The following is a 27,667-nucleotide window of genomic DNA, read 5'->3' as shown; positions in this document are numbered from 1 at the left end:
CTTGTCAGTAGTCCCTCCCCAGTCTTCCTGTAGCCCCCTTCAGATACTGGAAGGCTGCTACAAGATCTCCTTGAAGCCTTCTCCTCTCCAGATTGAAGAGCCCCAACCGTCAGAAGAACTGAGTGAATGTGAGAGTGCTACAGTGGCTTCTGTCTGTGGAGAAAACATTGTGTTTGGAGTTGGACTGCATAACTTGGGAAGTGACATAGTGCAGGCACATCACTCTTCATTGTCACATTAATGAAACTTGATTTTTTAATGAATCTTCAGTTTAATTAAATCCTGCAGTGCACAATATGGTGCATAGAAGAAAATACTGTAGGAGATGTAATCTTCTAAGAGTGAAGAATGCCTTACAGCCCATTCATATGCAAATAGGTACTGTGCTTACTGGCTTTGCCATCAGCTAGTCTGAGGAGTAGCAGAATCTAATTAAAAGCCTATTCATACTGCAATATCCCTTGTTTTACCTTATTTTTAACTCCCTCTCTTTTCTTCCCCATTACAGGTCCTTTTTTACTGCAGTGCTATCAAGTTGGAAGCCAGCCTAGCACAGCCATGTTTCATAGTGAAGAAAACGGGTCAAAAGGCATGGATCCTTTGGTGCTTATTGATGCCATAGCAATCTGCATGGCCTATGAGGAGAAAGAGCTCTGCAAAATAGGAGAGGTGGCTCTAGCAGTGATATTTGATGTTGCAAGCATTATCTTGGGTTCAAAGGAAAGGGTAATATATCTACATATTTAAATGATCTACTTTCAGTCAATGCAATTTGGCTTCTAAAGCTACCAGTGAGCTGAGAAAGACAACTGACCCATTTCTTTGCTTCCAGTCTTGCCAGCTTCCCTTGTTTTCCTACATTGTGGAACGTTTATGTGCTTGCTGCTATGAACAAGCTTGGTATGCCAAACTGGGAGGAGTTGTGTCAATCAAGTTTCTGATGGAACGCCTGCCACTGATTTGGGTCCTCCAGAACCAGCAGACATTCCTGAAGGCACTTCTTTTTGTTATGATGGATCTAACTGGAGAGGTATTTAATGAATGAATTGCATCAAATAGTAGAAGGGAAACAAACTTCAGTTCTTACATTAACACAGATTGAACTCTTGCTGATTGTGATTTCACTGTACTTCAGAATGTGTTGTGTCTGTGATAGGCATGAGTGAATGTTAGTCTGGACTTCAGCAAAGCCTTTGACACCATCTGCCACAACAAGCTCCTAGACAAGCTGGCAGCTCGTGGCTTGGACAGATTCACTCTGTGTTGGGTCAAGAACTGGCTGGCTGGCCAAGCCCAGAGAGTGGTGGTGAATGGTGCCACATTCAGATGGCAGCTGGCACTAGTGTTGTGCCCCAGGGATCGGTGCTGGGCCCAGTCCTGCTCAGTATCTTTATTGATGATCTGGAGCAGAGCATTGAGTCCAGCATCAGTAAGTGTGCAGGTGACACCAAGCTAGGAGGAGCTGTGGAGCTATTGGAAGGTAAGGGAGCCCTGCAGAGGGACATGGCCAGGCTGGATGAGTGGGCAGAGGCCAATGGGATGAGACTGAACAAGGCCAAGTGCAGGGTTCTGCACTTTGGCCACAACAACCCCAAGCAGCACTACAGGCTGGGGCCAGAGTGGCTGAGAGCAGCCAGGCAGAGAGGGCCCTGGGGGTGCTGGTAGAGAGTAGGCTGCAGAGGAGGCAGCAGTGTGCCCAGGTGGGCAGCAGAGCCAATGGCATCCTGGGCTGGCTCAGGAGCAGTGTGGCCAGCAGGACAAGGGAGGTTCTTGTGCCCCTGTGCTGAGCACTGCTCAGGCCACCCCTTGAATGCTGTGTCCAGTTGTGGGCTCCTCAGTTCAAGAGAGATGTTGAGGTGCTGGAAGGTGTCCAGAGAAGGGCAGCAAAGCTGGTGAGGGTCCTGGAGCAGAGCCCTGTGAGGAGAGGCTGAGGGAGCTGGGGGTGTGCAGCCTGCAGCAGAGGAGGCTCAGGGCAGAGCTCATTGCTGTCTACAACTACCTGAAGGGAGGTTGTAGCCAGATGGGGTTGGTCTCTTCTGCCAGGCAAGCAGCAACAGAAGAAGGGGACACAGCCTCAAGCTGTGCCAGGGTAGGTCTAGGCTGGATGTGAGGAGGAAGTTGTTGTCAGAGAGAGTGATTGGCATTGGAATGGGCTGCCCAGGGAGGTGGTGGAGTCACCGTGCCTGGAGGTGTTGAAGCCAAGCCTGGCTGGGGCACTTGGTGCTGTGGTCTGGTTGACTGGATAGGACTGGGTGCTAGGTTGGACTGGCTGAGCTTGGAGGTGACAACATTGCTCACGGTTCCAGTGCTTGAGTTCCTTCATAATATTTGTTGCACTGCAACTCCCAGCTTTGGAATGATTGGTGGGAAGAGAAGTTAAATATGTGTTCTTTTTAAGCTTCCTATCTTTGCAGAGGACTTCTCAAAATCAGAGGCTGTTTTCATTGCCAAGTGGTGTGTAAATTTTATTAAAGTGACCTGTGATACTTTAGGTTTCCAATGGAGCAGTGGCTATGGCAAAGACCACGTTGGAACAGCTTTTGATTAGGTGTGCAACTCCTTTGAAAGATGAAGAAAAAACAGAAGAAATCCTAGCAGCACAGGAAAAGTCTTTCCATCATGTAACACACGACCTTGTTCGAGAAGTAACCTCTCCAAACTCTACTGTGAGGAAACAGGCCATGCATTCCTTGCAGGTGCTTGCCCAGGTCACTGGTAAAAGTGTTACAGTGATTATGGAGCCACATAAAGAGGTAAGCAGAAATACTTACTGGAGGGTGGATTAAAATGCTTTCCTAGTTTGGCTTTGCAAAATGCTGTTCTGGGTAGTCTTTCCCCCAGTAGTGAGCTTTGATAGCATGTTTGGCTTTTGCCAGCTTTCCTTGTTCTCAAACACACTGTGAGTGAAGAGGCACACAAGCTGTGCCTGACTGCTTAGCCAGTATGTGTGGTGTCCTCAGGGTGCTGTGTTCTCTGAAATGACAGATTACTCATCCTGCCACCCATCAGGCAGAAGCTAGGCCAGGCAGGTGCTGCATTTTTTGCTCCTCTGTTCTGTGTAATTCTCTAAACAGAAGGCCTGCTGCATTCTTTGGTGGTTATAGTGCTGTGTGAAGTTACAAATACCTTGTGTCCTGGGCTGCAGCAAGAGCAGCGTGGGTAGTAGGGCAAGGGAGGGGATTCTGCCCCTTAGCTCTGCTCTCCTCAGAGCCCACCTGCAGTCCTCTGTGCAGTTCTGGAGCCCCCAGCACAAGCAGGACATGGAAGTGTTGGAGCCAGTCCAGAGCAGGGCCACAAAAATGATCAGAGGGTTGGAGCAGCTCTGCTGTGAAGATGGGCTACAAGAGCTGGGGCTCTTCAGCCTGCAGAAGAGAAGGCTTTGAGGAGACCTTACAGTGGCCTTCCAGTATCTGAAGTGGGCTACAGGAGGCCTGGGGAGGGATTATTGAGAAGGTCTGTTAATGACAGGACAAGGAGGAATGAGTTTAAACTGGCAGAGAGGAGATCCAAACTAGAAGTTAGGAAAGGGTTCTTTGCAGCAAGGGTGGCGAGAGACTGGCACAGGTTGCCCAGGGAGATTGTGGAGCACAGAATCACCCAGGGTGATCCAAGATCACATTGGGTGATTCTGTGCTCCACAGCCTCCCTGGAGGTGTTGAAGGCCAGTTTGGATGAGGCTTTGAGTGACCAGTTCTAGTGGGAGGTGTCCCTGCCTGTGGCAGGGGGTTGGAATTGGATGATCCTTGAGATCAGTTCCAATCTAAGCCATTCTATGATCATGTATTTGTTTGCAGAGAGTATCTAATAGTTACAAATAACAAGTTAGTAAAACCACTCGCTGTAGATGACAACAATTCAGAGAAACATTTTTCTCCCTGCTTCTGAAGAGATACACTTGGAGCCACAGTAGAAAATGGGTAGAATTAAGCAGCCTAAACTGATGGTGTCATTTTAGGGACTGAGTTGGTGGGGTTATGTGAACAGGCTACTAATTCAGTCTCCTAAATTACATTGCATAGGTTCTCCAAGATATGGTTCCACCTAAAAAGCATTTACTTAGGCATCAACCTGCAAATGCCCAGATTGGCCTCATGGAAGGAAACACATTTTGCACAACCCTGCAACCCCGACTGTTTACAATGGATCTAAACGTTGTGGAGCACAAGGTTTTCTACACAGAGGTATTTGCTTTCTGTGGGCTACATCTCAATGTAGATACTTGAGAAAGAATGGTGTTAGGACTTCCATATATACATTTTCTCTCTGCATTTTAAGCTTGATCTGAAATGTAGGAATTTGCCATTTGAAATGTGTGAAATGTGACCTGAGGTCTGTCTTTGCTTATGCCATAATAGTTCTGAGCTCAGCAGAATATTCTACTGCGTGTGAAATGCATGAAATGAACTTTGCTGTTAAACTCCTACTCTAGTAGCCCTACATTCCATATTTAGGTCTCATTTTCTGCACAGTATATCTGTTAAAGAAATTGTTGCACTGCTAAAACACAGATACTGTTCCTTAAGGTTTCTGAGTCTTTTTAAGGTGATCTTCAGGAAAGACAAGGGTCTGAAAGAAGAGAAGGGCAAAGGATTTATGTTTGTCTTCAAAAACGAGAGGATTCAGCTGGAATGAGTTTCTAGTTGATTTTCAAAGAGGGAAAGACAAAACAACAAACTCCACAACTCATGAATGCAAACGATGCTGTCAACAGCTGCAGTGCTGCTGGGGGCTTTCAGAACAGTTCAAAAGCCTAAAACATTCAGGTTACAATACAGTATTCAAATAATGATGGTGATGTCCATGAAAGCATTGACTTTAAGAAGTAGTGATAGACAGGCTGAGCTAGAGTGCAACTCAGCATCCCACCTTGTCTTCAGGCTGTGAGCGTTGAGGCTCTTCAGCCTGGAGAAGAGAAGGCTTCAGAGAGACCCTGTAGATATTGTAAATATCTACAGCTAGAGACAGCAATAGACAAGTTAAAAAGTAATACAGAAACACAGCAGCCCTCCCAGAAACCAGAGGCCTCAGGAGTGGCTCCCAACCACCCTTCCACCTCCTTTCCACCCCTCTACCTTATCCCAGACTTTGCCTTATGTTCAAGGTGAGTTTGGAGAATCGTCTGGGGGCGTTAGGAAGCAGAGGGATTAGTTACAGAGACAGCAGGCAGCCAGAGCCAGAGACCAGCTCTGTTAGATACCTATGTTTGTGTTCTTGTTTCTATACATCTCAGCAAGCCTATGAGTGCAGCAGACATCACCATTGTTTGCTTCCACAGCCTGTCATCTAATTCCTCTCACCAGTCTATCCCAGCTAGGCTCAAACCAGCACAAGGTCAATTAGTGCATTTGCACAAACTGAAAATGAGGCTTAAAAAGTAGCTGATAATAAAATGTGATTCACAGTGCTGTACTAAAATGCTTGATTCATTTATTCCCCCAGTTACTGAATTTGTGTGAGGCTGAAGATACTGCCTTAATGAAACTACCTTGTTACAAAAGTCTGTCATCTCTTGTACCTCTTCGAATCGCAGCCTTAAGTGAGTAAAACTTCCTAAACCCAATTTTGTGGTAGGTGAGTGTCCTTGTGAGCTAAGGGCAGTCTTCCTCCTAAGATCAGCAGAAAACTTGAGGGCTTGAAGACTGATGACTGCTCTCCAGAGGTCACAGTTTAATGGAGGGAATAATGGGAAAGTATTGCTGCTTTCTTAAGGACTAGGATGGAGTTTCTCAAATTAACCCAGAATGTTTTTAGACTATTTATGTTGCATGGCATTAGGAAGACTTTAGAACACCATTAATAATGTAATGTGAGGTGTCCCTGCCTGTGGCAGGGGGGCTGGAGCTAGATGATCTTTGAGGTCCCTTCCAGCCCTGACAATTCTATGATTAATAACATTTCCATTCTTTTGTTGTTTTATGCTGCCTCTTGCTTTTGGCAAAGTATGCTGTGCTTTAGCTGCCTGTAATTTGAGATGAAATAGAAGAAACTTGAAGAAATACAGAATTAGAATATTTTTTTTTTGCCTCTCCCAAAATGGAGTTAATAAAGAGAACAAATTTGCTTTGATATTTGCAGATGCTCTAGCTGCTTGCAATTATTTGCCTCAGTCGAGAGAGAAAATCATTGCTGCACTTTTCAAGGCACTTAATTCAACCAATAATGAACTGCAGGAGGCAGGAGAAGCTTGCATGAGAAAGGTTAGTGTATAAAAAAGATGTTGCTTTTGAGGCCATTGTTCTCTCTGCTTTACTTCCTTGCTACAAAGCTTCTTAGGAAAGATCTCTACAGGAAATAATGGCTGCTCTGTTAAGTTCTTGTAAGCGACACCAATATAATTAAGTCCCTGTCAGATGTGGGTTTTTTGATCTTTGAACTTAGCCATAAAACTCTATTCTGGTTGAAATTAAGTGCTGTAAGCTGAAATTAAGCGTTATGAGCTCTTGGACTAGGATCATGGTAAATCTTTCAGTCTTTCTGTTTGTAAATGTATCTTTGTTTTTAAATAGAACATCAGTCCTCCCCAGCAGTTTTGCAAATGTATGTGTCTGGCTCTTATAAAAAAAGCTTTTCTTCTTTGTCCCTAAATGAAGTGATTGTGACCCCATAGTTGATAAAGTAAACCAGAATTAGTCTCGGCATCACAGTTACCGGGGGAACAGGACTGTGGCTGTCCTGTTTAAGGTCAGAATTGGTATCCCTAGATGGAGCTACACTATCCTGTCCTGTGGATTCTAGGCTACAGTGTAAAAAAGCTGGGAAGCTGTTCTCTCATCAGGAGATAGGCTTAATTCTGAGTCAGCAAGATTGTAACACCATTCTGAGTACAGAAAATGACATAGAAAAGTCCTTACAGCCTCTTTGTAATGATGTGGCAAGTAACAGGCAGTATCACTGTTGTAGTACTGGATGGTGGCATGCAGAGAGTGGTGATCTCTGTCTTAATCCTCTGCTCTCTTGCAGTTCTTGGAAGGAGCTACCATAGAAGTCGATCAGATCCATACGCACATGAGGCCATTGCTGATGATGCTGGGAGACTACCGGAGCCTGACGCTGAACGTTGTCAATCGTTTGACATCTGTCACTAGACTTTTCCCAAACTCCTTTAATGATAAATTCTGTGATCAGATGATGGTAAGCCCACTTAGGTTTTCTTTTGCTTTTCCCAGAAGAAATGTTCTATTCAGTTCTGGGCCCCCCAGTTTAGGAGGGACATTGAGATGCTTGAGCGTGTCCAGAGAAGGGCGACGAGGCTGGGGAGAGGCCTTGAGCACAGCCCTACGAGGAGAGGCTGAGGGAGCTGGGATTGGTTAGCCTGGAGAAGAGGAGGCTCAGGGGTGACCTTATTGCTGTCTACAACTACCTGAGGGGTGGTTGTGGCCAGGAGGAGGTTGCTGTCTTCTCTCAGGTGGCCAGCACCAGAACAAGAGGACACAGCCTCAAGCTACACCAGGGGAAATTTAGGCTTGAGGTGAGGAGAAAGTTCTTCCCTGAGAGAGTCATTGGACACTGGAATGGGCTGCCCGGGGAGGTGGTGGAGTCGCCGTCCCTGGAGCTGTTCAAGGCAAGATTGGACGTGGCACTTGGTGCCATGGTCTAGCCTTGAGCTCTGTGGTAAAGGGTTGGACTTGATGATCTATGAGGTCTCTTCCAACCTTGGTGATACTGTGATAATACTTGTGTTGCTGAAAAGTAAAAGAGCAATTCAGCGGTGACTTGATGTGTGTGCTGGAAAGAAAAGGGGTTTGCTTCACAAGTGATGGAAGATGATGATCTTTAAACATTTGGAGTTAATTTCTGAAGAACTACTCAACTAGAACATTAAGAAATGTTCCTTTCTACTGAAGACATGCCAAGGTCTGCTGGGACAATGAATTTATCTTTAAGCAAGGTGCCAGCAGCATAATTTACTAAGGAAACCCTTGGAAATGTTATGCTTCCTAGTGAGCAAAGTCTGTTCTGATGTTTCCTTGATTTATAAAGTGATGGGAGGTATTTTCCTTCTTATTTGCAGTTTGTAAACTGTGTATGTGAATTATTTATCCCTTTGCCAGAGAGATTTAAGTATTTCAATGCATATATTTCATGCAAATCATGAAACAAGAGTAAGCTTCTCAGACCTGATTTTTGATGCTTGTAATCATAGAATGGTTTGGGTTGGAAGGGATCTCAATGATCATTCAGTTCCAATCCCCTGCCACAGGCAGGGACACCTCCAACTAGAACAGGTTGCCCAAGGCCTCATCCAGTCTGGCCTTGAACACCTCCAGGGAGGTTGTTGAGCACACAATACTCCAGGTTGGGTCTCAGGAGAGCAGAGCCAAGGGGCAGAATCCCCTCCTTTGTCCTGCTGGACACATCGCTCTTGCTGCAGCCCAGCACAGGGTTGCTGTCTGGGCTGCACCCACACTGCAGGGTCCTGTTGAGCTTTTCATCACCTCAGATCCTCAGGTCCTTTCCGATCACATTGGGTGATTCTGTGCTTCACAACCTCCCTGGGCAACCTGTACCAGTGTCTCACCACCCTCACTGCAAAGAACCCTTTCCTAACATCTTCTCTCTGCCAGTTCAAACCCATTCCTCCTTGTCCTGTCATTACCAGACCTGCTCAATAGTCCCTCCCCAGCCTTACTGTAGCCCCCTTCAGATACTGGAAGGCCACTATGAGGTCTCCTCAAAGCCTTCTGTTCTCCAGGCTGCAGAGCCCCAACTCTTGTAGCCTGTCCTTACAGAAGAGCTGCTGCAGCCCTCTGATCATCTTAATGGCTGCACTCATATAACCTCTGCTTTCCTGAATATGGAGAGGACTTTTACCAGCAGCACAGTCTGAGAGAATAAAAAGAACTAATCATTTTTTCCATTTGTTTCCTTCAAACAATCATCTTTTTTTTGCCTCCATATCATATTATTCTGACTTGCTAAAAGGGAACACTGTAAATGAAAAACTAATGCTAATTATCCTCTCTCTTCATAGCAACACCTGCGGAAATGGATGGAAGTTGTAGTTATTACACACAAAGGTGGCCAACGGAGTGATGGAAATGTAAGTTAATGAATGCTTTTCTGGGGGAAGACAAGCAAATAAATGGTGTTAATGTTTTGGAATTACTGAACTCAGTCACTTGTAAATGTTACCTAACAATTTATGCACTGCTGTTTTGTTACAAGCTAATGAACTTATATCTTTATCAAATAATTGTTACAAATCTTAGTAGAGGAGCTTCTTATCTGCTGCCAACAGTTAGTTTAGAGCCTCTTCTGTACAGATTGGTGTGCTCATTCATTGCTAGGTTTTTTCTCCTCAGGATTTTCTTCACAGAATTCATAGAATCAACCAGGTTGGAAGAGATCTCCAAGCTCACCCAGTCCAGCCTAGCACCCAGCCCTATCCAGTCCAGGGTTTTGATCCATTTCTTCAGTTTAGAGATGAGATTGTGGAGTTTCATTGATCCTGGCACACTGAAGTCAAAGTCTAAAAGGAAAAATACACAAGCATGTATATAGATAATCATAGAATCAAGCAGGTTGGAAGAGACCTCCAAGCTCAGCCAGTCCAACCTAGCACCCAGCCCTAGCCAGTCAACCAGACCATGGCACTAAGTGCCCCAGCCAGGCTTTGCTTGAACAACTCCAGGGATGGCGACTCCACCACCTCCCTGGGCAGCCCATTCCAATGCCAATCACTCTCTCTGTGAAGAACTTCCTCCTAACATCCAGCCTAGACCTGCCCTGGCACAACTTGAGACTGTGTCCCCTTGTTCTGTTGCTGGTTGCCTGGCAGAGGAGACCAACCCCACCTGGCTACAGCCTCCCTGAAGGTAGTTGTAGACAGCAACGAGGTCACCCCTGAGCCTCCTCTTCTCCAAGCTGCACACCCCCAGTTCCCTCAGCCTCTCCTCACGGGGTTTGTGTTCCAGGCCTCTCCCCAGCCTTGCTGCCCTTCTCTGGGCACATTCCAGTATCTCAGCATCTCTCTTGAATTGAGGAGCCCAGAACTGGACACAGTGGGATGGCAGAATTCCTTCTGTTTTGTTAACATTACACAGAATACTAATATAGTCTCAGTTAATTATAAATAGATTTTATGAAAACCAAGCTGAATGATTTACCATAATTAACCCATCCAAACTAATGGCCTGAACGTTGAGCTATGGCAAGCTGGTCAACATTTCTGCCCATGGAAAACTGCACAACATAGGTGACCAAACTGTATGCTATTAGCAGTGCAGCACTGAAGGGAGCTTCTGCTTGACTAGAATGCCTATCAGTAGAGGGAGGTTCTTCTGCCTCTGTACTCAGCACTGGTCAGGCCACACCTTGATTACTGTGTCCAGTTCTGGGCTCCTCAATTCAAGAGAGATGTTGAGGTTCTGGAAGGTGTCCAGAGAAGGACGATGAAGCTGGTGAGGGGCCAGGAGCACAGCCCTGTGAGGAGAGGCTGAGGGAGCTGGGGGTGTGCAGCCTGCAGCAGAGGAGGCTCAGGGCAGAGCTCAGTGCTGCCTACAACTACCTGAAGGGAGGCTGTAGCCAGGTGGGATTGGGCTCTTCTGCCAGGCACCCAGCAACAGAAGAAGGGGACAGAGTCTCAAGCTGTGCCAGGGCAGGTCTAGTCTGGATGTTAGGAGGAAGTTGTTGTCAGAGAGAGTGATTGGCATTGGAATGGGCTGCTCAGGGAGGTGGTGGAGTTGCCATCCCTGGAGGTGTCCAAGCCTGGCTGGGGCACTTAGTGCCATGGTCTGGTTGATTGGCCAGGGCTGGGTGCTAGGTTGGCCTGGATGATCTTTGAGGTCTCTTCCAACCTGCTTGATTCTATGTTTCTATGATCAGTCAATGAAGATTTTATTACTAACTTGTATAACGTGTTGAGTGCAACAAAGAAAAAGTTGGGACAATTTTGGTTTGTGTTTTTTTTTTTCCTATGACCTTAGATTGGCTTTTGATTTTCCTCACAACACAGAAATAGTTGAATGGATTTTCATTGCAAAGAGAACTTTCAAATCTGAATTTAGCCATTGCTTTGTGTTTGACTTCGATGCTCTCTAATGGAGTAGAATTTATTTCTTGTCTTTAAAAACTGTACAGTTTTTCAGCTGAACACATTTTGTTCAGGTCAAGGTATGTCTAAGATGTTCAGGGTATTTTTTAGGTGTTCAGATTCTTCTTTTCGGAGTCACTTTTCCTCAGAGATGGTCATTACAGATATCTTACAGACCTTTTTGTAGCAGTAGTCTTTTAAACCACAGTGTGGCACCTCTAGGACAGTTTTCAGTTGTCTCTAAAGCACAGTTAATTGTGAGTTCTGCTGCTAGTGGTTTTTGTTGGTGTTTTCTGTGTAGCTGTGTGTTTAGTCTTCTAAACCTGTATCTTTTTCTTTTCATGTTGGTTTAAAATCTCTATTTTTGGGGCAATGTTCACACCAGACACTTGAAAAGGAATTTACTGTCTCAGAGAAGGATTTGCCATTGGAATGGACTGCCCAGGGAGGTGGTGGAGTTGCCATCCCTGGAGGTGTTCAAGTAAAGCCTGGCTGAGGCACTTAGTGCCTTGGTCTAGCTGATTGGATAGGACTGGGTGCTAGGTTGGACTGGCTGAGTTTGGAGGTCTCTTCCAACCTGCTTGATTCTATGATTCTATTGTGAGGGAGAATTCAGTGGAAACATTTTCAACTAGAACTGTGTGAATGGAAGTCAAATTGAAACTACTTTTTGCCCCACAGTTGTTGCCCTATCAGTAGGCACAGACAGTGCAGTCTTCACACAGTTCCTCTGTTGCAGTCTGTGTTCAGACATCTCCATGTGGTGAGCTGCTACTGCAATGGTGTTTTCTAAATGGGGAAAAAGTGAGATGTTGAACTTGTTGTGAGAGCTGCTGTGATTCTATGTTTGTAGCAAGAAGAGGAGAAGTTCTGTGTTCTGTGAAGGCATAATGACTTTGAAAGATCTTATGTGTGTCCTCAGTCTGCACTTCGTGAGAGTATTCTTGTGGGAGCCTTGTCTAGGCAGATCAAGTTAAAGGAATGAGGCACACAGCTTCAATTAAATCAAGCTGAGGAAATGCAATGTACCTGCATTTTTTCTTTGTATGCTGCATACTGGAAATTGGTTTTAGAGGGATGGTGATGGTGGATGTTTTGTTTTGTTTCTTGCCTTCTCTTCCCTCTTCTTAATGAAAGAAATCCATGCTGTAGTGTGCTGGTTTGAGCCTAGCTAGAATGTTTTGGTGAGAAGAATTAGATTACAGGCTGTGGAAGAAAAACAAGGCTGATGTCTACCTTGATCATGGGCTTGCTGAGGGATACAAGAACAAGAATCCAAACATAGATGGGGCACTTCTGCTGGGGAGCTTCAAGCTGCATTTCTTTCTTTCTAGCCTCTCTGCTGTCTCTCTGATTAATCCACTTTGCTTCCTAACCCCCTGGCCAAACCTCCATTCTTCCTTGGGAATGGGGTAAGGTTGAGAGGGGTGGGAGAAGGTGGCAGGGTGGTTGGGAAGCCCCTCCTGGGGACTCAGGTTTCTGGGAGGGCTGTTGTGTTTCTGTATTCCCTTTTACCTTGCCTATTTCTGTCTGTAACTGCATATACTGTAACTATCTGCTTGTATATTGTGCTAAGCTGTAAATATAAGCTTCATTCAATTTCCAGAGCTAGCTGAGTCTAGTCTGGGTGATTTCCAAAGCATAGGGCGGGGGGGGCAGGGAACACCCAAACCATCACACTGAAATAGCCTTTTAAATTATACAGTGAAAAGTATTTTGGGTTCCAGAAGAATTGAGTGGAACACAGCTGCATTTAAGTAATCAGCTGTTAGCAGGATAATACCAAACAGTGCTGCAAGAAGTTTGTGTCTAGGCTGAGATTGTGGGGTGCATGTGAGCATTTGTTCAGAAAGGAAGGTATTTGGGTTTTGATGCAGGAGCCACTTGCTGTCACGCAGTGAGCACTCTGTAACTCCCCCATGAACATTGTTGTTACACAGTGCTCAGTTCTTGTCTGTAAACCACCACGATACTGACAAAGGAAAGCAAACTACCCCATGATGTTACAAGGGAGGAAGGGAAACTTTCCACAAGAGCAGTTATGGAACCATAGAATGGTTTAGGTTGGAAGGGACCTCAGAAATCATCCAGTTGCTACCCTCTGCCATAGGCAGGGACACCTTTAATTCAAGGTCTTCTGGAAAACGCTTTTCAATGTAAGTCATCATTTTCACCAGCAAAATGGACTTCTCCCACAGAGTAGGTGTCTGTGGTAAAAGAGGACATGATTAATTTTGTCAGCTCATCCTAAAACTTGCACAGAAGTGGAGCATTTTGAAAGCACACCTCAGCCAGCCTTTATGCCACTCCTTCACTTCTGAAGTACTGAAAAACAGCTTGGCAGAAGGTCACAGCTCTTAAAAGAGAACTCAAGCATTTCTCCTTCTCATATATGCTGCAAAACTTCAAACTCGTGGCTGGCTTATAGGCATTTAATATTGGAGAGCAGTAATCATGGAATGGTTTAGGTTGGAAAGGACCTCAAGGATCAGCCAGTTCCAATCCCCTGCCACAGGCAGGGACACCTCCCACTAGAACAGGTGGCTCAAGGTCTCATCCAACCTGGCCTTGAACACCTCCAGGGTGGTTGTGGAGCAGAGAAGCACCCAATGTGATCAAAGATTCTCTGCTCCACCACTTCCCTGGGCAACCTGTGCCAGTGTCTCACCACCCTCACTGTAAAGAACCCTTTCCTAACATCTACTTTGAATCTCTGCAAGTTCACACCCATTCCTCCTCATCCTGTCATTACCAGACCTTGTCAATAGTCCCTCCCCAGCCTTCCTGTAGCCCCCATCAGATACTGGAAGGCCACTATAAGCTCTCCTCAAAGCCTTCTCTCTATGCATCCTGGTAAGTAGACACTGTATATATGTTATCCCTTCACTTTTGGTTGCTGGCTGTGCTAATACAGAGAGGGAGAAAGAAAGGTAGAATGTGTGGTACTGTGTTTTTGTTTTTCATTGGTAGTATTAATTTAAATGTATTTCTTTTTCCCTGTAGGAAATGAAGATTTGTTCAGCAATTATCAATTTGTTCCACCTCATCCCAGCTGCCCCTCAGACTTTGGTTAAACCTCTGCTGGAAGTCGTGATGAAAACAGAACGAGCAATGTTGATTGAGGTAAAAGTGAAGTCAACATTGCTGATGTCCTTTCTTTGTAGCATTTAATACTTCTGGTTTTTTAAGCATGTTGTGGAAACATTTGGTGACATAAATGTGCTCTTCAAGCATTTTAGGAAGGGCTGACATTTGTCTCAGACTCTTGCAAGTGAAATTTTGACCTTGTCAATAAATTCTCATCGTAGAAGCTCTGTAGATTTTGTGTCTGCATAAATCCCAAGTCAAATGGATTCTTCTGAGTAAAGGAGTAGAAAATAGTCTGCACTCTGCCTTTTTAATTTAAGCTGTCTGACTCTTCCAGGCTGGCAGTCCATTTAGAGAACCACTGATAAAGTTTTTGACACGTCATCCATCCCAGACTGTGGAACTGTTCATGATGGAAGCCACTTTAAATGATCCGCAGTGGAGCAGGATGTTTATGGTGAGCTGTGTGGGGAGGGGAGCAGGAAAGAGCCCATATCTTCACAACCTGCTCAACAAAAATGTTTTCAGCTATTCTCTGTGCTTTTTGCCCCTCTTAGATCTTGTAGTTCTTAATTATGGTCTTCTGCAGACTGTTGGGTGTCCTCTGTGTTCACAGAATTGCACAGTTGTCAGCGTTGGAAGGCACCTTAAGGAACATCTAGTTCTGAACCCCCTGCCGTGGACAGGGATACCTTCCCCTAGTCCATGTTGCCCAGAGACACATCATAGAGTCAGCCAGGTTGGAAGAGACCTCCAAGATCATTCAGTCCAACCTAACACCCAGCCCTGTCCAGTCATCTAGACCATGGCACTTAATGCCTCCTCCAGTCTTCTCTTGAACACCTCCAGGTAGGGCGACTCCACCACCTCCCTGGGCAGCCCAATCCAATGGCAAATCACTTGGCCTTAAAAACATCTAGGGATGGGACTTCCACCACCTCCCTGGGCAACCTGTGCCAGTGTCTCACCACCCTCATGGTGAAGAACTTCTTCCTAAGATTTAATCTATATTTGCCCTCTTCTAGCTTGGTTCCATTCCCCCTAGTCCTATCGCTGCCCAACACCCTGGGAAGTCCCTCCCCAGCTTTCTTGTAGGCCCCCTTCAGATATTGTAAGGCTGCAATAAGGTCTTCTTGGAGCCTTCTCCTCTCCAAACTGAACAACCCCAACTCACATTCTCAAGTTGTGCCAGGGGAAGCATTGGAATGGGCTGCCCAGGGAGGTAGTGGAGTCACCGTCCCTGGAGGTGTTCAAGCAAAGCCTGGATGAGGCACTTAGTGCCATGGTTTAGTTGACAGAATAGGGCTGGATGCTAGGTTGGCCTGGATGATCTTGGAGGTCTCTTCCAATCTGCTTGATTCTATGATTGTCTCAGCCTGTCTTCACGGGAGAGATGCTCCAGCCCTCTTATCCTCCTCCTCAGGGCCCTTCCCTGGACACCTTTTATGCTTGTTTGTCCCGAGTTGTTGCTTTTACACCTTTCCAGACCACATAGGATTATAACTGAAGTTGCAGAGGTTACTTTTATATCTGTGAAATATAACCTCTGGAAGTTCAGTGAGGAATATAAAACCTACAGGATGATATAGCCTTTTGGTATTTTTGCTTTTAAAGGTTGTTATTAAAAATATTTCTTCCCATTTTTCAGAGTTTCTTAAAACATAAAGATGCCAAACCTCTGCGAGATGTACTGGCAGCTAATCCTAACAGATTTATCACTCTGCTGTTACCTGTTGGTACCCAAGCAGCTGTTAGACCTGGTTCTCCAAGCACTACCACAATGCGTCTTGATCTACAGTTTCAGGCCATCAAGGTATTCATTTAGTCTTGTTTGTCTCTGCACTAGGTACTTAAATCCTCTTTAGCTGCAAGCCTGTTACATGCAGGCTTACAAATTTGCATGTGTTTATTACAGCTTGTAGAAAACCAGTTTGTATGAATGTGAAGTAGTTTGCAGTCAGAGTAGTTTGCAGTCACAGTGACTCTAAAAGGGAAAAGAGACTTAAATGCCTAATCTTTTATTAAATCAAATAAGGCACAAGAAGAAAACATGCAAACAACTTCATGTTTTTTCCATTCCTTTAAGAATTGATCCAGACTAGTTTTTGTTTTAGTCTTTTTGGAGTGTTTTAGATCCCTTACTGGACGCTAAAGAAGCGCTTCTGTATTGCTGTTCCTGCTTACAGATCTGTTGTGTGTTGACTGTGCATTTGTCTTGTTTTGCTTTTGACAGATCATAAGTATTATTGTTAAGAATGATGAATGTTGGTTGGCAAATCAGCACTCCTTGGTGAATCAGCTGAAACGTGTGTGGGTGAGTGAAGCTTTCCAGGAGAGACACCGTAAGGAGAATATGGCTGCGACAAATTGGAAGGAGCCGAAGCTGTTAGCATATTGCTTGCTGAATTACTGCAAGTATGTGAAAATGTTGATTTCTCTGCAGCCTGCAGATGTTTTTTATTTTGAAAGTGCTGTAAAGGGATAGAAGAGTCCTAGAATGGTTTTTCTGGAGCCCCCAGTGCAAGAAGGACATGGAACTGTTGGAGCGAGGCCAGAAAAGGGCCATGAAGATACTCAGAGGGCTGCAGCAGCTCTGCTCTGAGGACAGGCTACAAGAGTTGGGGCTCTGCAGCCTGGAGAACAGAAGGCTTTTAGGAGACCTTGTAGTAGCCTTCCAGTGTCCTAAGGGGGCTACAGGAAGGCTGGGGAGGGACTGTTGACAAGGTCTTGTTATCACAGTATGAGGAGGAATGGGTTTGAACTGGCAGAGGGGAGATTGAAAGTGGATGTTAGGAAGAAGTTGTTTGCAGTGAGGGTGGTGAGACACTGGCACAGGTTGCCCAGGGAGGTGTTCAAGGCCTTGGGTGCTTCTCTGCTCCACAACCTCCCTGGAGGTGTTCAAGGCCAGGTTAGATGAGCAACCTGTTCTAGTGGGATGTGTCCCTGCCTATGGCAGGAGGTTGGAACTAGATAATCTTTGAGATCCCTTCCAACCTAACCCATGCTATAATTCCATGATAATACTGCCTTTAGCTCTAAACCCATGCTTCTGGCAATGCCTCTGCTCGTTTGAAAGCAAGATGAGCATCTTCGAGTCATCAGCATAGCAGTTTGGATGTATTTTCACAGCAGCTTTTTGTTGTCTGTGTTTTTACAGAAGGAATTATGGTGACATAGAGTTGCTCTTCCAGTTGCTTCGAGCTTTTACGGGCAGATTCCTCTGCAATATGACTTTCTTAAAGGAATACATGGAAGAAGAGATCCCCAAAAACTACAGCATCCCCCAAAAGCGAGCGTTGTTCTTCCGCTTCGTAGACTTCAATGACCCCAACTTTGGAGATGAGCTCAAAGCAAAGGTAACTGAAGTGATTAAATCAAAGAAGCCTGGTATTTAGCTTTAATTTTCTTCTTGGGAACTAGGGCAACAAAACTCGCTTGCTTAAATGTCAACGAGTCGGATAATTGGCAGAGCCATTTAGGGGGAAATATCATACCTGAAGAAGAGGGATGATAAACAGAGACAGCCATTCATCTTGCTTGCCATGCTGACTGCTTCACTTCACACTTTCCAAGAATCTTTGCCCTTGGAAAGGGAAAAAGAAAGTGTTGCATCTGCTTCTTAAGGTTTTATTTATGGCTTCCTTTTTTAATGCAGTGTGGCTGCCGTGCAGGCTTGCATGGGAGGTTGCTCGAATGTTGATGACCGCCTTCAGGAGACTCTGATAGTTGAGTATAACTGGTTCTGTTTTGGTTTGTATTCTCCAGGTGCTGCAACATATCCTGAACCCTGCTTTCTTGTACAGTTTTGAAAAGGGAGAAGGTGAACAGCTGTTGGGGCCTCCCAACCCAGAAGGGGATAATCCAGAAAGCATCACTAGTGTTTTTATAACAAAGGTATTCATCTCTCTTTCCATTAAAAGGTTTCAAAACTAAACCAAAAAGTTTTTCCTGCCCTTTGCTTTTTCCAATCCTGATTTAAATGAGTTGTGCCGTCCCTAAATACCATCATCAGTTATAGCAAATCACATCACAACTCTGAACTGTTGTCCTACTGATGACTGAGATATAGAATCGTGGAATCAACCAGAGTGGAAGAGACCTCCAAGCTCATCCAGGCTAACCTAGCACCCAGCCCTGTCCAATCAACTAGACCATGGCACTAAGTGCCCCATCCAGACTTGTCTTTCTCACCAGACTGCAGTTTTTAGCTGATGATAATCTTGAATGCCTATTGTTAGAAATAGGCCTTATGGCTGTAATCCTGCTTTTTCTCATATCAAAGTTTTCTGCACCTGAACATCACTATTGTTATGATTCACTTTGATTTGTTGTCAGTTGTCACTTAGATACTGCTGAAGATGAGGAGGATTGGGGCTTTTAATTGTTTTTTTTCTCCTAGGTCAGCACTTTGAACGTTCCTCCATGTGCTTTTTATTTAAAAGGTCTCAAGAGATTGCTTTGTGTGTATGAAACTAAATGAAAATAAGTGGTTGTAGTTATTACTCTTAAAAACCTCTTCAAACAACAACAGCAGAATCCCTAGGGCTTTGTTTTTAAAGATAGTAAAACTTGAGAGTCCTGTTCAATATCTTTATTGATGATTTGGACGAGGGGATTGATTCCAGCATCAGTAAGTTTGCAGGTGACACCAAGCTAGGAGCAGGTGTTGATCTGGTGGAAGGTAGGAGAGCCCTGCAGAGGGACCTGGCCAGGCTGGATGGGTGGGCAGAGGCCAAGGGGATGAGATTGAACAAGGCCAAGTGCAGGGTTCTGCACTTTGGCCACAGCAACCCCAAGCAGCACTAGAGGCTGGGGACTGAGTGGCTGGAAAGCAACCAGGCAGAGAGGGACCTGGGGGTACTGGTAGAGAGTAGATGAAGATGAGGCTGCAGTGTGCCCAGGTGGGCAGCAGAGCCAATGGCATCCTGGGCTGGCTCAGGAGCAGTGTGGCCAGTAGGACAAGGGAGGTTCTTCTGCCCCTGTACTCAACACTGCTCAGGCCACACCTTGAGTACTGTGTCCAGTTCTGGGCCTCTGAATTCAAGAGAGATATTGAGGTGCTGGAAAGTGTTGAGAGAAGGGCAACAAAGCTGGTGAGGGGCCTGGAGCACAAACCCTGTGAGGAGAGGCTGAGGGAGCTGGGGGTGTGCAGCCTGCAGAAGAGGAGGCTCAGGGCAGAGCTCATGACTGTCTACAACTACGTGAAGGGACATTGTAGCCAGGTGGGGTTGGGCTCTTCTCCCAGACAACCAGCAACAGAAGAAGGGGACAGAGTGTCAAGTTGTGCTGGGGGAGGTCTAGGCTGGATGTTAGGAGGAAGTTGTTGTCAGAGAGAGTGATTGGCATTGGAATGGGCTGCCCAGGGAGGTGGTGGAGGCACTGTCCCTTGAGGTGTTCAAGAAAAGACTGGATGTGGCACTTGGTGCCATGGTCTGATTGACTGGATAGGGCTGGGTGCTAGGTTGGCCTGGATGATCTTGGAGGTCTCTTCCGACCTGCTTGATTCTATGATTCTGTGTTTTTTTGTTTGCTTGCTTCAGTTTGTGGTTTTGGTTTGGTGATATTTGGGTTGTGTCTTTTTTGTTCTCACCTTCCTCCTCTCCTCTTTGGTCATCCCTAGGTACTTGATCCAGAAAAGCAGGCTGATATGCTGGATTCTCTGAGGATATACCTCTTGCAGTTTGCCACACTTCTGGTTGAACATGCTCCACATCACATTCATGACAATAACAAAAACCGGAACAGCAAACTGCGGCGCCTCATGACATTTGCTTGGCCTTGCCTTCTGTCCAAGGCCTGTGTGGACCCAGCCTGCAAGTACAGTGGCCACTTGCTTTTGGCACACATCATTGCAAAATTTGCCATACATAAGAAGATAGTTCTGCAGGTACTGACTGTGGGCTTGCAGTCAATGTTTAAGGGATGTCGCTAAGTTCTCTAGTGTGCTTTCTTCTACTTACAAAGTTGTTTGGGGATGAGAGAGTATAGAAAGGAGTTTGAAGGTAAGTGAAAAGAGAGCTGATAAATGGGACAGTGAAAAGTCTGGTTGGTTGTGCTAACAAGATTGGTGGTGTTTCCTCCTTCACGAGAGGCAGACATTGCAGTTGAGACAAGGTGAGGACCAGATGAAACTTGAGGTTGGGCAGTGGAGAGGGAGTAAGCAAAAGCGAATTGGAGGGAGGCAGAAGCTTGCGCTGTGTACTTCTGATGATGAAGTATTGGCCTGTGTTTGTCAAATGATGAGGCTTTAGGAGAAGAACCTTGTTCTTTAGAAGATAGATCTTGCAATTTCTCTTTCCTTTTAAATGCTTTGGTTTTGTAATATGTGTGGTATTGATCAGGGCCTTTGCTGTTCAGGTGTTCCACAGTCTTCTCAAAGCTCACGCCATGGAGGCCCGAGCTATCGTCAGGCAAGCGATGGCCATTCTGACTCCAGCGGTGCCTGCTCGAATGGAGGATGGACATCAGATGCTGACTCACTGGACACGAAAAATCATTGTGGAAGAGGGTCATACAGTTCCCCAGCTAGTACATATTTTGCACTTGATAGTACAACATTTCAAGGTACTTGTACCAGTTACTCTGGCAGTCACCGTGTCTCACGTAGCAATGAGGTGGATTGCGGCTTGGTTGGATCAGATTTACAAGGCTTAGCTTCAAGAGGCATTAGCTGCCTGCAGAGATGTTGATTTAAAACTGGAAAGAGCTATTCAGACTAAATAGCAAATGACTTATTCAGCTTTATCATCACTAAAGTTAGAGCTCAAAATACTAGGTGAGAGTCAGCAAGATGAATTTGTTGCACATGTGTTAGCAGTGCTATAAAAGAGTCTTCACAGCTCTCTTGAAGTTGTTTAAAGTGCTTTTCTTTTTATTCATCCTCCAGTAATCTTTGTTTGACTCTATGTACTTTGTGGGGTTAACCAGTTAACTTTTGTCTCTAGCTGTGTGTGTGGGGAAACATTAGACAAATGAAGAAATGCTGCAGAATGTGAATATAAGCATTTGGCTCCAGGGAGACCTAATAGCAGCCTTCCAGTATTGAAGGGAGCCTACAGAAAGGTTGGAGAGAGACTGTTTGCAAAGGCTTGCAGTGATAGGATGAGGGCAATGGCTTCAAACCAGAGAAGAGCAAATGTAGATTGGATGTCAGAAACAGGTTCTTTACCATGAAGGTGCTTGAACACTGGAACAGGTTGTCCATGGAGGTGATTGAGGCCCTATCCCTGGAGATATTCAGACTGAGGCTGTACAGAGCAACCTGATCTAGTTGAGGATGTGCCGGGGTAGGTATAGGCTGGATGTTAGGAGGAAGTTCTTCACAGAGAGAGTGATTGGCATTGGAATGGGCTGCCCAGGGAGGTGGTGGAGGCACTGTCCCTTGAGGTCTTCAAGAAAAGACTGGATGAGGCACTTAGTGCCATGGTCTGGTTGACTGGATAGGGCTGGGGGATAGGTTGGACTGGATGATCTTGGCGGTCTCTTCCAACCTGGTTGATTGTATGATGAGTGCAGAGGGGATGGGCTGGATGACCTTTGGAGGCCTCTTCCAACCTGGAGCATTCTGTGATTCTATCCTTTCTGAAAACTCCTATTAAGATATGATCCAAAGTGACAGTACAAGGACAGGCTACAAGAGCTGGGGCTCTTCAGCCTGGAGAGGAGGTGGCTTCAGGGAGACCTTATAGTGGCCTTTCAGTATCTTAAGGAGGCTACAGGAAGGCTGGGGAGGGACCATTACCAACATCGTGTAATGACAGGACAGGGAGTAATGGGTTAAAACTGGCAGAGGGGAGATTCAAAGTAGATGTTAGGAAAGAGCTCTTTCCAGTGAGGCTAGTGAGACACTGGTACAGGTTGCACAGGGAGGTTGTGGAGCACAGAATCACCCAATGTGATCAGAGATTGGGTGCTTCTGTGCTCCACAACGTCCCTGGAGATGTTCAGGACCAGGCTGGATGAGATCTCGAGTGACCTGTTCTAGTGGGAGGTGTCCCTGCCTATGGCAGGGGGTTGTAATGGGATGATCCTTGAGGTCCCTTCCAACTTAAACCATTCTATGACAGGCAGCTGATGCACTTAGGTCACTTTTCAAGAATTGATGCTTCAGTGCTGTTACAAAAAAATGTCTGAGTGTGTTCAAATGTGAGTTGGAGCTCTAAATCGATCAACAGAAAATTGGAATGATTGATCCTTGAGAAAAATGGTGGGTCTTGGATAAAAACATCTTCACTTGGTACACGAAATCAGTAGCCACTCCTACAGTCTGTACTGAAAATTGCTTTTTCAAGGCATCAGTTACTTTTCCATGTTGCAAAATCTGATGAACATGAGCACTGTGTCCAGTTGTGGGCTCCTCAGTTCAAGAGAGATGTTGAGGTGCTGGAAGGTATCCAGAGAAGGGCAGCAAGGCTGGTGAGGGTCCTGGAGCAGAGTCCTGTGAGGAGAGGCTGAGGGAGCTGGGGGTGTGCAGCCTGCAGAAGAGGAGACTCAGGGCAGACCTCATTGCTCTCTACAAGTACCTGCAGGGAGGCTGTAGCCAAGTGGGGTTGGGCTCTTCTCCCAGGCACCCAGCCTCAAGTTGTGGCAGGGCAGGTCTAGGCTGGATGTGAGGAGGAAGTTGTTGTCAGAGAGAGTGATTGGCATTGGAATGGGCTGCCCAGGGAGGTGGTGGAGTTGCTGTGCCTGGAGAGGTTCAGGAAAACCCTGGATGAGGCACTTAGTGCCATGGTCTGTTTGGCTGGCTAGGCCTGGGTGCTAGGTTGGCCTGGAGGATCTTGGAGATCTCTTCCAACCTGGTTCATTTTAGGATTTAACAAACTTTGGGATTGAAGATATTTTACCCCTTTGCTTTATATTGACTCTGTAGTTTTTGTGTGATTTTATTGGTTAGTGGCTAACATGACTGTGCAACTATCTTTTCAGGTTTATTATCCAGTGAGACATCACTTGGTTCAGCATATGGTTAGTGCCATGCAGAGACTGGGCTTCACTCCCAGTGTTACAATAGAGCAAAGAAAATTAGCTGTGGATCTTGCTGAAGTAGTTATTAAATGGGAATTGCAAAGAATTAAAGACCAGCAGGTAGGAAGTCTAAAGAAACTGGTAAAGATTGAACTGTTACACACTTAAGTGCTTTTTTAACATGCACATTGCTGATATTTCAGCCAGATTCTGATATGGATTCAAGTGCAAGTGGAGAAGGAGCAAGTTCTGCCTCATCTGCTGTTAAAAGAGGATTGTCTGTGGACTCTGGCCAAGAAGTAAAACGATTCAGAACAGCTACAGGAGCAATAAGTGCTGTAAGAAAGAAAAATAGAGCTTTGTTCAGAGACTCTGAAATTATAACCTGCACTGACTAAGCAATTTAATGTAATCTCTTTTTCCACATAACATGAAACTGCCTGAATTGAAGGTTCTCATTTAGAAAATGTTTTAAATCAGTTGTGCTGCTTGTTCTGCTTCTTCTCTGCTGCTTATGGTTTTTGGGTTTTGTATACATGCAGGTATTTGGACGTAGCCAATCCTTGCCGGGAGCTGATGCGTTGCTTGCCAAGCCGATAGACAAGCAGCATACGGATACAGTGGTGAATTTCCTGATCAGAATTGCTTGCCAGGTAGTGTGTTTCTTCTGACAGGCAAATACCTATGTGGCATTAGTGGCTAAGATCATAAACCTCCTACAGAAAGAGTCCTTTTGTGCTTGGATTATTCTGGTATTTGTATACTGTGTTTTGCTGAAAGGTTAGAAACTTCAGTGCAGAAAGGTTAGAAACTTCAGTGCAGAAAGGTTAGAAACTTCAGTGCAAAATTGTACCCAAACTAAAATGTTTGGGGTTTTATTTCAAGAAATTGAGTTTGATAACCAGTTTCTGCAGATTGTTCATTTCACAAATGTTGGGTGTTATTCATGAACTTCCCTTTAGCTTCTTACTGTTGACATTGGGAATTTGTAGCTCAGTGCAGGGAGCCCCAATTGAAAATGCAACAGTTGCCATCCAGAGTTCAAAATTGAAAGGGTTTCCATTTCACTGCCCTGCTGATCACTTCTAGCAGTTTGTTTGTTCTTTACTTTCACTTGTCAAACAAGTGCTATACTTGATGTGACATGATTGAAATAAATCTGACTAGTACAATTTGACTGGAGACAGGCAAAGACTTAAAAATCCCATAAGCATTTTGTTCTTAATTCTTAACACTTTGCCTGCTGCTGCAAAGTCTGCTTGTTCATTGCCTGGATTTATTGGCAAGAATATTTTCACCCAAAGCCCGAAGAATAGAAAGAACAAAGAGAATGGTTGGCATTGGAATGAGCTGCCCAGGGAGGTGGTGAAGTCTCTGTCCCTGTAGGTGTTCAAGAGAAGACTGGATGGGGCCCTTAGTCCCATGGTCTGGTTGATTGGTTGGGGCTGGGTGCTAGGTTGGACTGGATGAGCTTGGGAGTCTCTTCCAAATTGGTTGATTCTATGATCATATTTAGAGAGTGTAATAAGGAAAGACTGAGTTAGTTACATATCTAAGGATAACAACTTGAATTGTCTTGTCAGGATAAATACATGGAATTACTTCTTTTGTGCAGCACAGAACTGTAGAATGGCCTTAGATTGGAAGGGACCTTCGAAGGTCATCTATTCCAACACCCTCTGCAGTGAGCAGGGGAGTCCTCAACTAGATCAGCATGTAGAACTAAAGCTTCTCACCAATTGTTACAAATTCTCTACTGTGGGGAAAACTTAGCTGTGTGTAGCTTAAAAGTGACAGATTTGGTGGCTTCTGCAGCAAACTCTGCTAAGTAACCTGGGATTTAATACACTACAGTCCATTGCACAGAGCAGATGTGCTCTTGAAGTACAAAGATGAATTGAGTTAAGAAATATGTATGTTTATGAGCACCTTGCAAGCAGAAGAGGTTCACCCTCTGAGTTGTATGGGATGAAGCTGTTAAAGAATGGAGTTTAGCAGTTCAGGCTCCAGTTCTGATCTTCCCTGCTAGTTGTCAGCTTTTTACACACTTAAATACCTTCTGACTGTACTGATAAAACTACTTAAGCTTATCCATTTCAGAAAGGAGAAATGATATGCTTGCTTGGAATGCATAATAAATTAATGAGTTGGTTACAACAGGGTGTCATTTTGTTAACTCTGATTAATTGCCAGGTAAATGACAACTCCAACACTGCTGGATCTCCTGGAGAATTGCTGTCTCGACGCTGCGTCAACCTGCTGAAAACAGCTTTACGACCAGACATGTGGCCAAAATCAGAACTGAAGCTGCAGTGGTTTGACAAACTGCTGATGACTGTGGTAGGTAACACTCTAGTCATAGGATTACAGCTCACAGGATTTTAGGGGTTGGAAGGGACCCAAGGAAGTCATCGAGTCCAGCACCCCTGTCAGAGCAGGACAATCCTCTCTAACACAGATCACAGAGGAACACATCCAGACAGGGCTTGAGAGGATCCAGAGAAGGAGACTCCACAACCTCTCTGGGGAGCCTGTTCCAGTGCTCTGTGATCCTTACAGGAAAGAAGTTCCCCCTTGTGTTGAGCTGAAGCCTCTTTTGCTTCAATTTGCACCCATTGCTCCTTGTCCTATCCCAGGGAGCATTGAGCAGAGCCTGTCCCCCCATCCTGGCCTTCAGATATTAGAAACATTGATGAAATGCCCTCTCAGTCTTCTCTTCTCCAGACTAAACAGCCCCAGGTCCCTGAGCCTCTCCTCATAAGGCAGTGCTCCAGTCCCCTAATCATCCTCATTGCCTTCCACTGGACCCTCTCCAGCAGATCCCTGTCCCTCTTAAACTGAGGAGCCCAAATCTGAAGGCAGTATTCATGATGAGATCTCACTAGGGCAGAGTAGAGGGGAAGGAGAACCTCCTTTGATCTGCTGGACACACTCTTAATACACATTAAGATCCCATTGGCCTTCTTGGCCACAAGGGCACATTGCTGTGCCATGGATGTTATCCACCAGGACCCCCAGGTCCCTCTCCTTGGGGCTGCTCTCCAGCAGTCACCTCCCAGCCTGTACTGGAGCAGTTTATTATTCCTCCCCACATGCAGGGCTCTGCACTTGTGCTTGTTGAACTTCATCTGGTTCCTCTGTGCCCAGTTCTCAGTCTGTCCAGGTCTCTCTGGATGGCTGCACAGCCTTCAGCTGTATCAGTCAAGCCTTCCAGCTTTGTGTCATCAGCAGACTTGCTGAGAAGACTCTGTCTGTGCCCTCATTAATGTCATTGATGAAGATGTTGAACAGGATTGGACCTTGCACTGATCTCTGGGGGACTGCACTGGTTACAGCTCTCTAGCTGGACCTAGCACCATTGATCAGCACTCTTTGAACTCTGTCTTTAGGTTTTATTGAATACTAGTCAGAGCTGGGTAATGATGTTCACAGTCTTAATCTTTTCTTCTTTCAGTGAAGTACAAAAATTAAGTACATGGATTGCATCAGCAGCTCTAACTTGCACAGCTGAAATACAACTATTAAAATAGGCTTAGGAGCAGGTGAAGCAAATCCTGTTTGATTTTGCAATAGGTTATAATTTGTTTGAATGACCTTCTGGATGGTGGGGTTCTGGGGTTTAGGGTGGTTGTTTAATTTCTTTGGGTTGTTTGTTGGTTTGGTTTTGTTTGTTTGTTAATAAGAAATGTCACAGATTAAGATTGATCTTTAATTGCTCCTCGGTTTCTCACTAGGTTATGGCAATACAAAGTTCACTGAAAGGCTGACTTGCTGTATTTGATTTTATTTAGCATCTGTGTGCTGTTTGTCTGCTTTTTGCCCTAGAATAACTTTTTCTACTCCTCCTTCTTTTGTATCATGCTATTAATAGATTAGCAGCTCTTACTGTGTTGACTTTCTAGAAGCTCTCATATTAGTTGTGTCTCTAATTGTGTTACTAATTGTGTAATCCTTGTATGATTTCCCTTGCTCACTGCCTTTTTTTGGTGTGTGTTCTCTTTAGGAACAGCCCAATCAAGCTAACTTTGCCAACATTTGCACTGGCTTAGAGGTCTTAAGTTTTCTGTTAACTGTACTGCAGCCCCCTGCTGTCCTTAGCAGCTTCAAGCCCCTGCAGCGAGGTGTAGCCGCCTGTATGACCTGTGGGAACACCAAGGTTTTGAGAGCAGTCCACAGTCTGCTTTCTCGTTTGATGGGTATTTTCCCTACAGAACCAAGTAGGTGCTATTTTCTTCCTCCTTTTATCCTCTGTTGCTGCATAACTGAAGTGATTAAAGGTGGTGAGAAGCCACTCGTTGGAATGTGCTAATAGTCTGTTTTATGATTCTTGCATTTAATGGCCCATTTTAACTTGCACTTTCAACCTCTGCTGAAAAAAAAAGGAGCTGAAATAAGTAATCATGTGGAATACATCATTAGCCATTGACATAAAAGCTTAATAACCTGTGGCTGTCATAACTTTGGCTCAAGAAGTGCACATTATAAATCTAAGGTATTTTTGCAGTTAGGATTTTTCAGCTTTAGAAGTGCAGGTTTGTAAGCTTTTCTCTTTTGCTTAAACAAGGAGGGGAGATAAAGCATAAC

At 45.1% G+C, this 27,667-nt stretch overlaps 1 protein-coding gene across 3 annotated transcripts in view; it reads left to right on the top strand.

The window, feature by feature from the left end:
- The window catches only part of TRRAP (transformation/transcription domain associated protein), a 133,754-nt gene that overhangs the window by 39,808 nt on the left and 66,279 nt on the right, over window positions 1–27,667 (top strand). For all 3 annotated transcript variants that reach the window (XM_064153740.1, XM_064153739.1, XM_064153742.1), the window contains exons 25-45: window positions 509–726; window positions 833–1,030; window positions 2,493–2,753; window positions 4,020–4,181; window positions 5,440–5,536; window positions 6,076–6,197; window positions 6,961–7,131; window positions 8,972–9,040; window positions 14,036–14,155; window positions 14,457–14,576; window positions 15,768–15,932; window positions 16,353–16,534; window positions 17,277–17,475; window positions 17,885–18,013; window positions 19,740–20,006; window positions 20,477–20,683; window positions 23,045–23,203; window positions 23,287–23,421; window positions 23,626–23,736; window positions 25,277–25,423; window positions 27,087–27,300. In XM_064153740.1, the coding sequence (XP_064009810.1) occupies window positions 509–726; window positions 833–1,030; window positions 2,493–2,753; window positions 4,020–4,181; window positions 5,440–5,536; window positions 6,076–6,197; window positions 6,961–7,131; window positions 8,972–9,040; window positions 14,036–14,155; window positions 14,457–14,576; window positions 15,768–15,932; window positions 16,353–16,534; window positions 17,277–17,475; window positions 17,885–18,013; window positions 19,740–20,006; window positions 20,477–20,683; window positions 23,045–23,203; window positions 23,287–23,421; window positions 23,626–23,736; window positions 25,277–25,423; window positions 27,087–27,300 (3,453 nt within the window). The remainder of the gene's footprint in view (window positions 1–508; window positions 727–832; window positions 1,031–2,492; window positions 2,754–4,019; window positions 4,182–5,439; window positions 5,537–6,075; window positions 6,198–6,960; window positions 7,132–8,971; window positions 9,041–14,035; window positions 14,156–14,456; window positions 14,577–15,767; window positions 15,933–16,352; window positions 16,535–17,276; window positions 17,476–17,884; window positions 18,014–19,739; window positions 20,007–20,476; window positions 20,684–23,044; window positions 23,204–23,286; window positions 23,422–23,625; window positions 23,737–25,276; window positions 25,424–27,086; window positions 27,301–27,667) is intronic.

The sequence above is a fragment of the Pogoniulus pusillus genome, chromosome 13 (assembly GCF_015220805.1).
Source record: "Pogoniulus pusillus isolate bPogPus1 chromosome 13, bPogPus1.pri, whole genome shotgun sequence".
Taxonomy (NCBI): domain Eukaryota; kingdom Metazoa; phylum Chordata; class Aves; order Piciformes; family Lybiidae; genus Pogoniulus; species Pogoniulus pusillus.
The sequence above is the reverse complement of the archived record's forward strand: the minus strand, read 5'-3'. Positions and strand labels throughout refer to the sequence as shown.